Below are 12,552 nucleotides of genomic sequence, written 5' to 3'. Positions count from 1 at the left end.
TGCAAACACCGGGGGAATGACTGAAGACGTTCGTTAATCTTTTAGTTCGCTTCCAGTGCGGAGTCGGCCGACGTCGTCTGCTCGTGCACTCTTTCAAATGACAATCACCAGCGGCTGTCCCCATTGCGCAACCCACCACGCGCGAAACGCAGCCGCATAATTCCACGAAACAAATGTTGCTTCATTCTCGGACAACAGAATTGCATGAGTCCATTTGATTCTGCTCTTCTGTCTTTCCGTGCGCAAGTTAATCCAGGAGGGACCGGTTTTGACAATAATTTGTCAACAAGTTTGACAAATTATTGTCAAAACATGATCTTTGTGAAGAGGCAAAATGCGTCGAATTATGCAAAGCAATGAAACACAGCTTAAAATTTTCAAAATTTAAAATAATTCGCTTTCACTAAAATGAAAGAAAACGAACTTCGGCATTTAGGATCTCCACTGACGTTCTTCGAGGCATTTAATGGAGCCAAAATTACACGAAACAAAATTAGGGGTCCTGTGCTATAAACCTCTCAAAAATGGCTACAGATCGAGTAGTGATAATGGGTCAATGACGTCATCACTATTAAAAATGTACTTGCGGTGTGATCTTTTGAATATTTATTTACCTTCGTTAACACTAAAGATTTTGGAAGGCTTTTTTTGTTTTGTTTTAATTTTTAATTTTGTATTTTTGTGATGCTCAGCATTTGGTTTTTGTTCAGCACTGACTTTTTAGCTTTATTTATTTATTATTATTATTTTTATGTTTTATTTATTATTATTTACGTTTCATTTATGAATTATTAAAATAATAATAATAATAATAATAATAATAATAATAATAATAATATTATTATTATTATTATTATTATTATTATTATTATTATTATTATTATTATTATTATTATTATTATTATTATTATTATTATTATTATTTTTGTTGTACTTTTATACTTTGTCTTGCCTTTGCACCGCAGGATTAAGTAAGACCATCTTTAAGGAAAGTAAATAAACGAACTCCTGGCAAAGTCCATATCCATCAAGCACTACATCGCCAAGGAAACTCTTGCCGAAGAGATTGTGGTCTTGTAACTTCTCGATCACGTTGGAAAGTTTAAAACGTTTTGGGGATGATATAACAGCCGCCAAATGTCTACATTCAAAAATTTCAAGTAAATTCTTTCTAAATGAAAAGTATGACAGCTGTTGCCGAAATAATAAGGCGAGGTTTGGGTAGTAGTGACGAGATTTATCTTGAAAAGTTCGGCGTAGGACCTCCAGTATACAAAGAAAGCTCTTTTCTCGGCAATGTGCTTTCTTCCTTTATTATTGTGGTTGAAGACACGGCAGATAAGCTCGTCCTGAACTGGAGAACTGAGTTCGCACAGTTCTCCAACTCACGTGACAAGGAAGAGTTGTCCAATAACGTTATTTGACAACAGCATTCGAAAGATGTTTAAAGCAAATTGAAGGAAGGAAGTTCCGTTTCGTTTTCTTTGCTCAAAAGTTGAATAAAACAAAAAGTAAAAGGAAAGGAGTGTACTAACCAACCAACCAACCAACCAACCAACCAACCAATATCTGCTTAGTTTACCAAAAAATTTGAATTGTTGTATTATTCCGTAAGAAAACTTCGAACAAGAGTATTAACTTTGCGCTTCCCATTTTCGAAAACTTCCAATTCGTTTTTCTCTCTTTCAGAACATGGGTCCATTCCAGTGGATGAGGATCATCGAAGTGGCGGAACCGAAGTTTTATTTGCTCTTCGACTTCGACGAGAGCAACACGCTCAACAGCTCGGACATGCTTTCGCCTATCGGCGCATTCGGGTTGACCTTCGACGACGTTCCGATGGTGCAGCTGAATCACGAACGAGAGGTCGTCAGATGGGCCAGGCAGGTGCTTCCTAACGCCGACGGGGTGCTTCTCATGAATGTGGAGCGTTGCAGTAAGTAAATGATAGGCGATTTGAACTGCATTCGCATTACGCATTGGGGGGAGGAGCGATCGACATTCTCAAGTGGGAGGTTACAGAAATTTGGGGCTAATTCGACATCGCGAGTGATGTCGCACGCCTCGTTGATAACCCTAGTTAAACAAGGGAAAAATCATTCCCTTTTTAATTCTAATTAAGTAGTTTCTTTTTCCTTCCGTTTGAAAGAAATGTCTGCGTTGAGAATGTACGAATGCTCTGATTCTTGTGAATGTTCTTAGTGTTGTTCGTATTAAATTTGGATCAAATATCGATTGTAATCACGTCAAGATAATTTAATTATTAATTTGTTTTCTTTACGTTTATTATTTAAAACCCTTTGACTTACATTTTGTAAATCCCACAGCAGCATTTTTTAAACCATTAGAAGATGTTCTCGTACCATATTTGGCAACGATCTTTTCATCTTTTCAAAAGGTCCGTTTTAACTTCCCTTTCTTTTTCTTTTTACCTGATCCAGGACTTATTCATCACCCACGAATAGGATCTGAATATCTAAGCTGAATCCTTTTTCTTCTTCGCTTGACTGTTTTAAATTGAACACGATTTAAAATCACAAGGGCCCTTTTCAAACCCGTTTCCTTCTTTCCTCTGTTAGCCATTTTTTCTACGGCATTCTTCAATTTTCTCTTCAAAATTGCTCCGAATATTTTGCATCCTGACTAGACTGGATTTATTACTAGATAATTTCAACGCTTTGATGTATCTCTTTTCTTGAGAAAATAGGTGTTATAATACATTTCTTCCAATCATCTGCAGATGTTCCTGATACACACACACACACACACACACATACACATCCGCCATCTATGCATTTGATTAAAGGTCTGACACTGTTTAGAAAAGTCCTCCTTCCATTTCTTTCAATGTGTCCAAATTAGTTCATCTGCCTTTGCTCGTAAGCAGCCTTCAAGTTCGTCCCATGCTTTTTTCTCTGGCTCATCGACCTTTCCAGTGTATGAGATGAGACGAGACCATCAACAGTCTCCTCTAACACCACATCTCAAGTTCCGAGTTTCTCACTCAGAAATCGCTATTGAAAGAAACCGCTTCATTCAGAATCCTGACCTTGCTTTCCGTAGTGATTGATCTCCTTCAAGACTTTAGATAAGTCTCGGACTATTTCTGGTCTTTTTCTGATGTCTTCTAAACAAAATTCTTCCCACTGAGTACCACAGCTATTCCATGGTGTTTTGAAGACCCTCCCTCCTTGCGAGTAAACATTCAGCTCACAACCCTGATCCTCGCCTTTCCTTTTGCTCCTTGGAATTCCCAAGATGCCAGTTCTATACTCGTCCATCTCTCTCTCTCTCTCTCTGTCTCGCTCTACAGACAATATCATCATCATCATCATCATCATACGTACCAAGGATTTAGGCCTAGTATGGCCTGTTCCGGAGAAGTCATCGTTGAATCGTTTAAGAGGACCTGGTTTTCTTTTTCCTAATGGCTTGTACTTTAAGGCTTGTTTTGGTAATCTTTCTGTTTTCATTCTTTGAACGTGTTCCATCCATTTATGTTTATATTTTTTAATTTTGTCAATTACTGGTTCTTGGTTTAATTCTTTCATAATATCTTCGTTTCTTTTGTGATCCAATAGGGTATAATTTGCAGTTTTTCTCATAAACTTCATTTCTGCTGTTGTTAATCTTTGTCTTTTTGTTTTATTGTCCAGATTTCGCTTCCATACATTAAGACCGGTAGGGCTAATGTATTATATAATTTTAGCCTGGTTTGTTTTTGAACTAGGTTTGGTTTAAATATAGAGTTAATTACTCCTGTTATTTTTAAATATTTTGCAATTTTTATGTTTATATCTTTTTCATTTTCATAAGTGATCATATATCCTAGGTAGTTAAATGAATTCACCTGTTCTAAGATCTTGTTATCTAATACTATTTTAGTTCTTGCTAGATCTTGTCCTTTAAAGGCCATAGTTTTTGATTTTTCCGTTGATATTATCATACCATATTCTTTGGATATCTCATTTAGATTTAAAATAGCTTTCTGAAAGTTATCTTCAGAATTTGTAATTATTATTTGGTCGTCTGCAAAGAGGAGAGTGTTTAAGTTAACTGTAGGTGAAAGTTTAGTTCCTTGATGTAAATTTTTACTCCATTTTATTATTATTTCATTTAAGTAGATATTAAAAAGAGTTGCTGAGAGGGGACATCCCTGTCGGACATCCCTTGGTTTATCTCTCTTGTATATGATAGCTCATGATTTAATCTTATTTGTATTTGATTATTTATTTTCACAGACAATATCAAGACCACTTATCTCAACCTTTGACATTTCAAGTGCCAGTGTAGAGTTGCTCGCCTCTATTGTCAATCCTGTGTCTTCCGTATCCTTCATTCACAGTAACTGACCTGCATTGAAGCGCGTAATATATTTCTCGAACAGGACCTCGTGCTGAATTCCCGAACGTTGTTTTGATTATTCTGCGCATCGGCCAATGAAGTATGAACCTTTATGAGGCACAATCATCTCAGGTTTTGCTGTGAACTGACGGCAAGAAGTGATAAGCTTGCAGAGGCCCTTTTCTCAAATGGATAAAAGATCCATTGAACCTATTGGTCACAACGTTTCTTATTCTTTATTCGAAGTAACACTTTTAGGACTTCCCACATCCGACACGTGACCGAGGGACGTGCCTAATAGCAGCGGGTTTTCCTCAATTCACCAGAGCCCAAGAAAATACTGTAAAAGACATTTAGGAAACACATATATGAAAAAGCGACCGAACACAGTTTGCAAGAAAATCATTAAGAAGAATTTTCTGTTCTTGATAGCATCAACATACGGAGGTATTCTGCGGGCACAGCAAATATAAGATCATTTCAGGAGCATTTGGAGTTTATAAAGTTTAGAAGTCGTACGTATTATTTTGAAAACGGAACACGTTTTTCTTTTTGGAGGTAAGAAGGGTAATGCGAATGCTCCTGAAAGTCAACCAATGAAGAGGAAACACTTTGCATGGAGATCAAAATCTTATCAAATGCAAAGGTAGAGCGACGTAAAATCTTTCTTTCGATAATTAAGAGAACATTTTGTGTCTTGAAAGCACTGTAATTCACGAGATTATCTTCCCTCTTGGAGAATGTTTAAGATTATGGAAGATCGTGAATCAGTCAAAGAGACTTAAAGGAAGAAGAAGAGGAATGGAGTGGACAGGATTTAGATGCGTTGGTGAGGCGAAGCTATGGATAGGATTTGGATGCGTTGGTGAGGAAGGAGATTAACGATGACCATTTTTCGTGGAATTTCGCCACGTTTTGTAAACGAAACTGACGATATCCTTGAGCTGCTTGTTTAATGAGCTCCTTGAGAGATCCCTATTGCATTTCAGAAGTGGTGCTGAGGTAGAATTTGGGAGAGGATGTTTAGGAAGAGGATTAAATGGGTGGAGAAAGGATTCGATGTGGAGGTGAAGAGCAGCGGGCAAAAAGACGGCCTTTCTTAGTTTAACTGAATTTCAAGGGACATAAAGGAGATGAATGCATGCGGTATTTGGGGATTTTGCAGATTGTGTTTATCCTATCCACGTTAATCCATTGTGCAATGTCATTAGTCAATAAATCCAGACCTTCTGCCCTGGGGAGAAAACATGGAATTTTTCTCTCCTCCCCTGCAGGCTTCTTATAAGTTGGGTTGTGCCTTTCTACGGGCGATGAACTTCATCTCCCCGTCTACGATGAATGCGGGATTCAAAGGTAGAGCCTGTCGTTCGGAGAGCTGATACGCTAGCCACTTTTGCCAATTTGGTGTCCAGATGCAAGAAGAAATTAATTTACATAAAATGCGTGCATGCGCTGTTCATAATGAAGCAACTATCAGCTGTGTTTGCTCCTTGATCATTATGGTTCCGTGTTAGTGGATAATCTCGCTTGCTCTTTGAAATAACTTCCCAAGAAATTTCCTCCTAAATATGGTACTCTACCCATGACCGGCGCATGGACTATCCGGCCAATGTCACGTGTATTTTATTTATTTATTTATTATTGTTTTTTTTTGCTTGAATAAATTTTGCATGAAGATAATCGCCATCATGAGCGGGATTTTGACAGACCCATCACTAAGCCCGAATATAAGATGGGGCAAACGATATGGATAATCACCTGGTTGACCAGATAGGACAATGGCTGTCTAATAAAATGATTGTGCATCAAGAACAATGCCTTGTAGAACAGAATTTCCTTTTCTGGTACCCACTACTGTCTACTCTAAATGCGTTGATAACATTTCAAGTGATTGACAGGGGCTCAGGTTGATGGATTTGGATTGCTGCTGAAGTAACTGAAACTATGAGGCCAGTGTATTGTGGCCGCAAATTTCGTCTGTTCCTGTGATCTGTTTGCCTGTTTTATAGAATATTTTTTTTTCGTTTGAAAAAACGGCAAGGGTGATTCAGCTATTTGTAAACATGGAAAAGTTGGCCAAAACAGCACGAATGATTCTGATTTAGTGACTTCATAAATTGACTGGCCATCTGTTTCATTATTTTGTAATCTTCTTCTTCTTCTTTTGCAGCTTCTCCCACTTAAGCGAGGTCACTGTTGATAATGAGTCTCCTCCACACCTTCCTGTCTTGGGCTGTCACCACATCCAATTTCTTCATCCTCAGGTCCTCCTCCACCAGCTCCCTCCATCTCTTCTTTGGCCGCCCACGCTTCCGCCTTCCTTGCACATCCATCTGCATGACCCTTCTTCCCACATATTCGTCCTCCCTCCTCATCACATGAACAAACCATCTCAACCTTGCCTCCTGTATTTTCGCTCCTAAGTTCGTAACTTTCACTGTTCCCCTGACATATTTCTCAGACGATCCTTTCTGGTCACACCGCACATCCACCTAAGCATTCTCATCTCTGCTACTTCCATCCTGCTGATGTTATTTTTCCTCAGGGCCACAGTTTCTATAGCATATGTCATAGCTAGCCTCACTACTGTCCTATAAATTTTGCCTTTCAGATTGATCGGCACCCTCTTATCGCATAACACTCCAGCCATCTCCCTCCAGTTCCTCCAACCTGCTTGTATCCTGCATCCCACTTCCTTCTCAGCTCCTTCATCTTCCACCGTTGAACCTAAGTATCTAAAGTCTCTCACCTTCCTGATGACATTTCCTTCCAGCTCCAGATCTGTCTCCTGGCCGCCGCCGACTGCGCAACACATATACTCTGTCTTACTTCTGCTCAGTCTCATACCCCTCTCTTCCAGTACTTTTCTCCAGCTTTCCAGTTTAGTTCCCACTTCTTCTCTTGAATCTACACACAACAAGATGTCATCTGCATACAACATTGTCCAAGGCGCATCTTCTCTCACCTCATCTGTTACCACCTCCATTACAATATTAAACAGAAACAGACTTAATGCTGACCCTTGATGCAAGCCAACTGTTGCTTGAAAACTTTCTGTCTGTCCCAAACAGCTCCGAACACTTGTCTTCACATTTCTGTACATTTCCCGCACCAACCTGACATATTTCTCCTGAACCTTCTTGTCCCTCAGACACCTCCAGACTTCTTGCCTTGGCATTCTATCGTATGCTTTCTCCAGATCAATAAATGCCAGATGTAGCTCCCTTGTAATAAAATGGATAAATATAAGCATTTCACTGAGAAACGTAGAAATACTCGAATGTTCTCCTCATTGGCTAAGCTCTGAAGGGGAGAGAGAGAGAGAGAGAGAGAGAGAGAGAGAGAGAGAGAGAGAGAGAGAGAGAGAGAGAGAGAGAGAGAGAGAGAGAGAGAGAGAGAGAGAGAGAGCTTGGTGGAGATAAATGGACCAGAGTTGCTGTGGTGTGAATTACAGCCGGAGTTACGCTATGCGAGGGGGCCAAATAATGACCCACAGAGCATCAGTTCCCATTAATAGCTTTTGAATAATTTTGCTTATTCACTGAACAAAATGACCAAAGAGAGTCCTGAATTTATGATTCCCTCGGATTATTTCCAAACATTACCTTTAAGATCTTCGCTCCCGAAGGGTGCTACAAATTTGCCCTTTGATAACGTGTCGGTAAAGGCAGTAACTTCCATTTGTATGGGCATTTTCAAGTTCACAACAATAATACAGTACAAGAATGATGCGTGAAACTTGCTTGCAGGTGGACGTCCGTTTTATTTTGTTTTAGCTTAGAAATTGAAACGGATTCTTCCTTTGCACAATTTCTGTCCCCTGCTAGGCGAAGTCCTCGCCACAAACTCTCCCATTTAGTGTCCTAAAATTGTAACTTTTCTATGACACTGAGTTCCATCCATCTCTTTAATGTCATCCTCCCGTCTTTTTGGTAGCTCTCTTGCCATCTTGGAAATACATTTGGGGATCTACTTTGTCCAGTTTTTAGCGTTGCTTCTTGCAATATGATCTGGCCACAATTTGGATCTTTTAATAGCTCCCTTATCTGAGCAGATCCAAATAATGATCTTTCCGTTTTCCTCTGAGTAATATCCTCATCTTGTTGGTGAAAGTCCATTTTTTAGTCAAAGTCCATGTTTCTCTTCCATGACCGGACTATGATACTGTCGAATATTTTGCTTTTAAAGCAGATTGGGACGTTTCCTTTGAGAGCTTCAAGGAGTTTTCCAAAGGCTATCCAATCAAGTTGAATTCTGCGTATAATTTCTTCTTCACAGTCTCCCTCTACTCTGATCATTTTGTCCTAGCTAAATACAAGAGGTTACTTCATCAACTGGTGTTCCATTTGTCGTGGCTTTTTGGCAATGCATTTCTTATACATTATTTTTCTTTTGTCCTTGTTTATATTTTTCTTTCTACTTCCTGCATTCAATTCAAAGCTCATTTGTTGAAGTTCTTCCTAAAACGTATCATAAGCAAATCGTACGTAATTTAGTTTATCTAATTTACTATTTTTTTCAAAGGAATTTTAAAGTTTTAAAATTTTCTTCTAGAATTGCTGTGAATAATTTAGGTGAAATGGAATCCTCCTGTCTAATTCCCTTTATTTTTAATAGATAATTTCATGTTCGTTGCTGATTTTATAGATGAAGTTGAATTTATATATACAGTATTATATATATATATATATATATATGAATAAGTATTTCATTATGCGTTTTGTTTTTCAATTCATTGATTTTTTTAGGACTTCTGAAATAGCTAACTTTGAGACTGAATCAAATGCATTTTCAAAATCAGTGAATTCATGACTGTAGCGAGTTTTGGCATTCGCTTGCCTTTTAAAGTTTGTTTTGTATTCTGTTGCAAATGATTTCTGTAAAAACATTGTTGAAAGGAGGCTGATAATTTTTAATGTCCTTTCTGTCTCCCTTTTTAAAAACTCTAACAAGGAGAGCGTTACTCCAGTTCTTTGGTATTCTCTTCTGTCTTGGAGAGGATGTCTCAATGTTAGCAGGCCTATTCATGCCCGATCCGCCATCTGCTTTCTAGCTTCTGTCGGTATCTGATCTTCGCCAGGTGCCTTTCCATGATGGATGCTTCCCATTGCATGCCGAACTTCTTTTAAAAGGCGCATTTCTTCCTCTTCCGTTTGGGATGTTTAGCGTAAAAGGATCTGTTCTTCTTATGATTTGTTCTTTGTCTTTAAGTGGTAGTCCACTTCATCTTTAAGGGCTATTAATTTATTTTGTGGTCTCTCTTCTCCCCCCCCCCCCTTTTAGACTCATTTTCTTTTCTACAATAACTCTGATTTTACTTTTTCTGAAGTTCCTAATTTTTTGTGTTTTCCTCATTGTGCTGCATACTGCAGCTCCGACAATTCTGCTCTCGTTCTCTTGCCTAGGTTTCTTTTCATTTATCTTCTCTTTATGAGAAGGTTTATAGTTTCGTCAGATAATTTTTCTTTTTTTTTGCGTCCTCGTTTTGGTTGATTCCACCAATCTTTCTGGCATTATTTAGTAGGATCTCAGTTAATATTTGAGTTTTTTCCAAGACTTCATTCGCATCAATATACTCAAGCTTTTTCTTCATTCTCTCTTTGGGAAACTCCTTTTCTTTAGATTCCGGATTAAGAGTGTGCTTAGGTACATAAAATATTTCTGGCGATAAGAAATATTTAAATTTCTTATTAATTTTACTTTAGTGAGTTAATTTTTAGTTATAATTTTAAACTTAAAAGAAGATGTGTTTTAATTTTAAACTCTACTTTTATTTTATATGAAACGAACTTTTTTTAAACGAAATGCGATTCTGTTTTGCATGACAAGATCGAATCCGATGACTCAGTAATATTAAAAGAGTTCTGAATGCAAAAGGTCGAGTCTCGTGCAGCGTGCAATAACTGAAGTCTTTCTTTTCAGGTCAGTATCCCTTCGTGACGTACCTCATCTTGAGGAGTCAGAACGACGATCCCCGAGCGGTGGCCTCGAAGCTGAGGAGCTGGATCTCCACCATGGTGTCCGAAGAACCGCGGTTCATCGGTAAGTGGCGCTTGCGAATCGCCCTCGAAGTAAAATTTGAAAATCTCGCGCGATCAGAGCATCTTTTCTCTTCACAATCTTTAACAACTAGAAGCGAATTCTTGCGAGATTAGATTAGAGTTTTCTTTCAAATCGGTCCCTTCTGACGTGACTGTCGAAATGTCATCTCTTTCAGAAATTTCGCTTTCTTAGTGCAATTTGCTCCACTTGCTCAAGAAGTTCGCTAATTAATTCTTGGCTTGGAAAGCGTCTTAAGAAGGCAGTTCGCCACTGAAACGAGACAACAAATGACTTGACGATCTGCCAAATCGCTAAGGGGAAGTATTGGCCGATCTGCCAATACTTCTGCACACTCGCATCTCTGACGATGTCTACTCTTTCCGCAACCGATGCCAAAGACGCGGAGGGAAGGGGGGAGCAATTTTCCCTGCAGTGCAGTTTGAGAAGTTCGCTCTTGTTTTTTTCTTTGTGGGTTAGTAGCTACTGGTGGGGAAAGGAACCCTGAGAAAAGTGTCGAAAATGAAAGGACGAGAAAGAGAAGGCATGGAGGAGAGACAGATTTTGGGTCAGACACCCAACCTATCTTATTATTAACCTCTCTCTCTCTCTCTCTTTCTCTCTGTCTCTCTCTCTCTCTCTCTCTCTCTCTCTCTCTTGTTAACAGAGAATGTTCACACATGCGCTATGCGTTGCGACTGCAGCGTTGGAGGGTCGCGCAACACGAATCGCTTCTAATTCGGTTTTCTCTTCCTCTCTAGGCATCTACGAGGAGGTCGCCACAATCGCCAGACCGCCTCTGGATTTTACCCCGAAGCGCCCAAATGACAGCAACACGGGTTACATCATCTCCGTGTTCCGGGTGTTGCCAGGCGACGACAGGATGAGGTTCGAACGTAACTGGGCAACGTGGAGCGGAGCCACTCACATCTACAACCGCCTGCCTCCCTACATGGAGCTGCGGAGGGTGTCGCTACACAAGTCCGTCTTCACCGACCACATCGTGTACGTACTTCTGTGCGAATGCGCCGCCATCTTGGACCACGTGACCGAAGCTTGCGTCCTCGTCGACCAGCTGAGGGCTCGCTGCTGCGGATTCACCGCCCTATACCGCGTCGTCGACATCGTCTGATGGGCGAAGCCGACTCGTACTCTGCATTCCTTGCTCCGATCACTTCCCTCAGGACGTTGCGAAGCTCGTGCCGCAACCCCCCCCCCCTTCTTTCTGTCCATCGGCAGATCGAGCTTGCTGCGACGAAGATCTGCACTCTCGCCAGCAGACGTCATCGAGTAGAGTCCGCCGTGGTAGTCGTTTCTATCTTTGTCCACCAGGAGTCCCTCAAAGCAGCTCATCCGCCTGAAGTCGTAACAGATTCAGATCACGTGACTAAGGTTAGACCCACCTGGTCTGTGCTCGCTGGTCCCCGTCGTGTGATCCCTTTTATACCAATGGAATCTCTCATTCTTGGACTGTTTCGTCTGTTCTTTAGACTCACCTTCGCCCACCACCGTGTTTCTCGGATTTAAGACTTGTCAGAGAAGAAGAGTTGCCAAATCAGTGAGATGGCCACACACGTCCTTGAGCAGAATCATTGGATGGCAGTGATTTTGGAAAAGAAATGGGATCAAGTGGGGTGTCTACAGCGCGAATCTTGTCTCGAATGAGGTTGTATTTTATAATAAAAATGTCTTCTCGTTTTCGCAGGTGAAACTCTTTTCCCGCTCGTGTTGCATTTCACAGGACCACTCAGAACGATCACGAGACCCACACCACGGTATTGCTACTCATAAAACTGCGATATTTCACGGGTGCAAATGGCATTTGTGATTCTCGTCCCTCTTTTAACCTGGCACTGGTTCTTTTATCCCGGTTTCAAACTAGCGTTCATCTATCAGTTTTGGAAACCCGAAACGCGAAAGTTGGAAGAAATGAATAAAGTACAAAGTCACAGTTATGCTCGTTATTATTATTATTATTATTATTATTTTATCGAGTACAGGACAAGGCCTATATTTTCCAGTTTCTGCTCTCTCTCTCTCTCTCTCTCTCTCTCTCTCTCCGTCTCTTCTTGTGCCATTCGTCTTTCCATTCTTTTTGGTAAATTGTCTTCTATTCATATTTTAGTTTATCTGTTGCTTTTGTCCTTGCTAAATCTTTTGCAAGTTTAT

The 12,552-nt window shown here is 40.0% G+C and overlaps 1 protein-coding gene across 1 annotated transcript in view; it reads left to right on the top strand.

Annotated features, from left to right (window-relative positions):
* LOC150098295 (uncharacterized) overlaps positions 1 to 12,083 on the top strand; it is a 66,242-nt gene extending 54,159 nt beyond the window's left edge. The window contains exons 2-4 of the mRNA XM_090405285.1: positions 1,690 to 1,936; positions 10,267 to 10,386; positions 11,145 to 12,083. Coding sequence (XP_090261411.1) covers positions 1,690 to 1,936; positions 10,267 to 10,386; positions 11,145 to 11,515 — 738 coding nt within the window. The 3' untranslated portion in view covers positions 11,516 to 12,083. The remainder of the gene's footprint in view (positions 1 to 1,689; positions 1,937 to 10,266; positions 10,387 to 11,144) is intronic.
* Positions 12,084 to 12,552: the final 469 nt, after the last annotated feature.

Source organism: Typopeltis vanoorti, chromosome 15 (assembly GCF_054136105.1).
Source record: "Typopeltis vanoorti isolate ZY-2024b chromosome 15, IOZ_Tvanoo_1.0, whole genome shotgun sequence".
NCBI classification, from domain to species: domain Eukaryota; kingdom Metazoa; phylum Arthropoda; class Arachnida; order Uropygi; family Thelyphonidae; genus Typopeltis; species Typopeltis vanoorti.
Note: the sequence above shows the minus strand (reverse complement) of the source record. Positions and strands in the feature narration are given on the sequence as shown.